Below are 5,459 nucleotides of genomic sequence, written 5' to 3' on the forward strand. Positions count from 1 at the left end.
CTGCTGCACCACGATCTGCTGCGACCACATCTTCACCAGCATACGACATCGTCGACGCCAACAATAGTGGTTGTCTAATGTCTTTTTAGGTGAGCAGATAAATGAAGAGAAAACCCCATAAGTAATATTGTTGGCATATATGTTTGAGCAAGAAGGGTAACAAATGATTCTATGGCCTGATCCTGATAGATGACTAATGTATATAACTAATTAAGTGGAACTAGCTGTGTGAGTTATGTCTAGAATATTTCTTTTCTTCATCGTAGTGTTGTAGGCAGATTCATTTTTCTCGTGCATATTTAGCAAATCATTCTGTTAAACACTTCTACTTCATTCTTGTTTTTCCTGGAACCATTCATAATTGTGTTTTCAAACTATAGTATGTATGTTATTTAGATATATTAGTTTCTGCCATTTATCTTCACAACTAGCCGAGATCAGGGTTTTCACCCGGATCTGCTATAAGAACCTCCATCAAAAACCGTGCACATGGGCCACCACCAATCATTGTTGGGGGCTGGACGGTGAGGATCCAGTCGGCCGCCGCCTGGCTCGCTGCCGACACCACCACGGTGCCTAGCAATCGGCATCGTCAGGCCCACCGCACTTGCCTATAGTCGCGCCCCCGAACCACCAGCCCGCCCAAGCCCATCTGGGCCACACGAGACCCAAGCTCTCGGCCACCACAACAGGGGCGCCTCCGCCGCGGGGAGGCTGTGCCTCCACTGTCACCGTTGGATCGCACTCGTCGTCGGGATCCTGCCGCTCCTCCCCGCCGAATCTTCACCGGTCCACACGTCACCGCCACCGGGGAGCTCGCCATCACCACACGAGGGAGAAGGCCCCTGCTATTGCCGTCACCGCCCGGGCTTTGCCCGACAAGACCCCTAGCGTCGGCGGGAGGGACGGGACGAGGGGTGGTAGGGCCGGAGGCAGGCGGCGTGGTCGCCCCCGTGTCGCCTAGGGTTGTGCTTGATGTGTATCTATCGGAAAGTTAACATCACTTTGATCAATGTAAAGGCAGTGTCTTGGTATAATTTTATTATTCATAAGGTCATACAGGTTCCTTAATATGTCTCGGTATATATACTTCTTTATTACCATAGCAACATACAGGTTCATGACCATGTCTCGGTATATATTCTTTTTATGTAGGGGTTCCTGACTATAACTTAAGTCCACCTAATCTTGTGTGATCCCGTAGCGTAGCACGGGCATCTTACTAGTTATCTAGTACTCCCATTCGTTCTGAATTACTTGTCACAGGTATGGATGTATCTAGATGTATTTTAGTTCTAGATACATCCATTTCTGCGACGAGTAATCTGAAACGAAGGAAGTATATTATTAGAGGGTGGGGGTGCAGGGGATCTACGGAGTTGGTTTTTGATGTGGCGGGGATGTCGGGGCGACAGCCCACGACTCCCAGAAGTCGTGGGGAGGGGGGGGGGGGAGGGAGGGCGGAGGCAGTCGGTTAAACCTGGGTTGGTGAGGAAGAGGCCAAAGGTTGAAGATGAACAACGTCAGTCTTGTTTACAACCGTTGAATGAAGATAGACGGTCTAGAATTGCAGTGACTCATGTTACTTATTTTCAGACACCTGGTGCATAGGCGGTCACATATTTATTATCCGGTAGCTCATGGTTATGAAGTAACCAGCTAATAACCGAGGATTCCTAGACTAGAACCAGATAGCAACCGCTGGATGGCCAAATGTATGTACACACACTACATGCGGACACATCTCCGGTTCAGCTCACTCCCAGATGCCGACCTCCATGAAACCGTCCTCGGTGGCGCAGCCCCTGAACATGCCGGTGCAGTTGAACCCGTAGGCCACCTCGCCGGTGCCGGACACGGCGATGAGCCCCGCAAACCCCTCATCGAGCCGCTCCTTGACGCAGAAGTCTACGGCCTCCTGCAGAGGCAGCCCCTTGTACTCCATGACGGCGGCCACGTCCCGCGCCAGCGTGGAGCGGATGATGGCCTCGCCCTCGCCGGTGCATGACACCGCACAGTGCCCGCACGCGTAGGTGCCTGCGCCGATGAGTGGCGAGTCGCCGATGCGGCCAGTCATCTTGTTCATCAGCCCGCCCGTGGAGGTGGCCGCCGCCGTGAAGCCGTTAGAGTCCACCACCGCGCACCCCACCGTCTCCGGCGCGTAGATGCTGATGGGCAGCCCGTTCATCACCATGCCGTTGCTGCCGTGGCTCTCCACCGCCGCTGCCTGGGCGCTGCAGGTGTCGGCGCCGGCCAGCGGGATGCGGTAGTCGAAGAGGATGCTGTTGGCCTCCTTGGCGAGCTTGAGCATTCCCACGTTCTCCTCCGTGATGAAGTAGCTGTTGTCCACAACCTCAAGACCCTGCAAACAGATCAAGTTGGAAACCAAATCAGATCAACACATTCAAATACTACAAAAAATGTGTTAACTCTCGATGCAAATAAAGATCGCGCGGCACAGTGCACAGCCACGAAATCTGCAGGCAAAGCGAGGGATTCTGTGGGAATCACGGAAACGATCCAGTTGCTGTGACTCGATGGTCTGGGGTCGACGACGGATTCGTCGGCCGGGGAGCAAGTGGCCTGGTCCCGGCGCGGCGGCTGGCATGGGCGAGGCACGAGATCCGGCCTGGATTCTGTCACCCACACGACGCGAGTGGTTCACAGGGGGAGGCGATGCCGTGCACACGTTTTCGCGCCAAAAACAGGGGAGCATGCAAGTAAAAACAGGGGTACAGTAACCATCCTAGGTTCATGGATCTGACAAGTGATCTTTGTTTAATTTAATGAGAAATAGTGCCGACCACAAGAAAGAAAGTTGTGCACATGCAGCGAACCATTTTCTTTGGCGCATGCGACAAAGATGGATTCCTTTGGTGCAGCTGCTGGCTATGTAGAACCAGCGGAAGACAAGTTTAAGTTGGTGGCGAGCTTGGAAAAACAAGGGTTTGCTTTTGGTTGTTGCCGGGCGGCTGTTGTCACCAAGAGACCCATGTGTTTCTCCACTTTTCAACTGTTAGGAAACCAGGGACATGAGGGTAAAACTATGGGGAGATTTTGTTAGGAAAATCACGGCCATGGTAGTCGGTTTGCTTGCCTTGTTGTGCTAACCTAACTCTGTCTTTTACCCGCGAGAGAAAAAACCTATCTCTGTCTTGCTGTATCTAATAAATGACATGCTTACCCAAAATGAAGCATGAAGATACGATATATGGAACAAATTACACACGGAGCCTAAGCTACTCAAAAAATATCTTGCGGGATCGAAGGAAGATGCGTCTCTGCTATGAACTGTCTTCCCCGTGCAAGCCTTTGTGCCATGCAGCTGTGTTGGTGCTGTGTACACTGCGTACAGAAAAGGTTCAGCTGGACAGGACAGATGTTGTGCCGCACCCAACACGTCATATACAACGTGTCGAGCACACCACAATTTTCAAGGGTCCTTTCCACGAGAAATTTCGGCTGCATGGCATGCTACTCCGTCCGTTCTGTCACGCTCCGCAATGCCAGGCGCACGTGATTGTGTTTTCAATTAAAGATGATTTACTGTGCAGTAATTTCCGTTGACTAGATGGCCGTAGGCAGCATGTTTTGGGTCACTTTCTTTGTTGGTTAGGCCATGCATGGAGCATAATTAAATAACGGAGGTTAATTCCGTATCAGAAGAAATCATCGCGGCGTTAATTGATGGATTAATTACCTGCTCGCGCGCGAAATCCTCGGCGCCGTCGAAGGCGAGGTAGGAGTGTGGAGACTTGTCCATGACGCGGCGGGCGAGGGAGACCGGGTTGCGGACGGTGGACACGCCGGAGACGGCGCCGCAGCGGCGGCCGCGGCCGTCCATGATGCTGGCCTCCATCTCGACGGTGCCAGCGCGGGTCAGCGCGGAGCCGCGGCCCGAGTTGAAGCAGGGGTCGGTCTCCAGCTCGCGCACCACGGCCTCCACCACGTCCAGCGCCGTCGCACCGGCCCGCAGCAGGTCGACGCCGACCTGCAGGCACCGCGCCAGCACGCGCTTGGCCTCCTCCTGGCGGTGCTCCGGCAGGTTGGGGTCCACGCCCGCGCCGCCGTGGATGGCGATGGCCCAGCGCGCCATTCGTGCGTATGGACGTGTTCTTGGTGGTGCGGTGGTGTGCTGTGCTAGGCGATGGCTAAAGCCAATGCTCTTCGATCGATCGATCTCTCTGTGTGGCTACGGCTAGTTGATATGGTGCTCTGTTCTTTGTTGGTTGTTGCTCTGTTGGTGTGTGCGTTGGAGAAGAAGGCGGGGGTATTTATAGGCGACGGGAGGGGGGTGGCTCTTCTCCGGATCCGAGACGGGCTGGTTCGCGATGCTGCGGGTTTTGGGAAGGGAATCACAGGTCCGGGAGGAAACCGTCAGGCCGTAGTAGGGCCGGATTCTTCTCTCCGGAATAGTAAAAAAAGGATTTTTTTTGCGAGAAATATAAAATGGATTCGACAGCTGAATTTCAGAGGCTGCGTGATTTGGGTCCGGTTGATTCAGCACGGGGCAGAGGCAGAGCATTTCGTTGGTATGAAGTATGATGTCTCTCCTATGACAAAACGAGTAACAACTCAAAAATAAATATGCAAAACGAGCGAGATTGCTTCATGGTAAAAGCGAATACAAGTCAACAGGAAGATTCAGTGCCTCGGACAGTATGTACCGGTGAATTTACTCAATCTCACGGTCTAGGCCAGAACAGTGACGCTGACGATATTGTAGAAAATGTTGGCGGCATTCTTCTAGTGCCAAATAATTCCATGCCACAAAATGATTAACTTTCTTTTTGAAACTAGAAAATGATCAACTTGAACTACTCCAGTAAGTCCCACAAAATATGCATTTAAGCACTGCTGGTCCTGGAACAAAATATACATCTATGCTGGTAGTGCAGCCGGCTGCAACCAACCGCGTGTGGAATCCTGTCCGAACAAGTGTAAGCGCATCTCTAACCTTGACCCTTAAATTTTCTCCCAGGTCCGTCCACGGACCGTAGGGAGAGGGGACTTGTCTGTGGACACGGATGCGGAAGCCGGCCGGCCAAAATTAAAAGCATATGCCCGGTTACATTTTAAATGGAATTTAACGAAATTGAACACATTTGATTCAAACTCAAGCAAACCTGACAATGTTCATTCATATGTGGATAATTTATACATAAAACCGAATGCTTTTCATCTAAAACGGAGCAAATTCCTTACTTTTAGAATATTTCAACTATTCCGGACTCTAGACCTAGCCTAAAGTGACAGTCGGCGCCCATTCCCCATCTCCGGTTGGCCATGAGTCCAATAAAATGAAGCTCCGCCTCATTTTCCGCTACCGTGAGCCCCGGGAGCTGAAACTATCGGCCTCCACATCGCCCCCAAGCGGCTAATCGATCGACGATGTTGAGACCGCCAAGCTTGGCTTCAATGGGAGGGAAAGAGTGGTGGGCTTCCTGGGACCCGAGCAC

General features: G+C 52.2%; 1 protein-coding gene across 1 annotated transcript; it reads right to left on the reverse strand.

Moving 5' to 3' along the window:
• Positions 1 to 1,547: 1,547 nt before the first annotated feature.
• Positions 1,548 to 4,276, reverse strand: LOC125540024 (putative isoaspartyl peptidase/L-asparaginase 2). Its single transcript, XM_048703593.2, has 2 exons — positions 3,701 to 4,276; positions 1,548 to 2,362 (listed from the first exon to the last, which is right to left on the reverse strand). The coding sequence occupies exons 1-2, from the start codon at positions 4,094 to 4,096 to the stop codon at positions 1,757 to 1,759; spliced, it is 1,002 nt and encodes a 333-aa protein (XP_048559550.1). The 5' UTR covers positions 4,097 to 4,276; the 3' UTR covers positions 1,548 to 1,756.
• Positions 4,277 to 5,459: the final 1,183 nt, after the last annotated feature.

Source organism: Triticum urartu, chromosome 2A (assembly GCF_056163025.1).
Source record: "Triticum urartu cultivar PI428250 chromosome 2A, HENAU_Tu73, whole genome shotgun sequence".
In the NCBI taxonomy this organism is placed as follows: domain Eukaryota; kingdom Viridiplantae; phylum Streptophyta; class Magnoliopsida; order Poales; family Poaceae; genus Triticum; species Triticum urartu.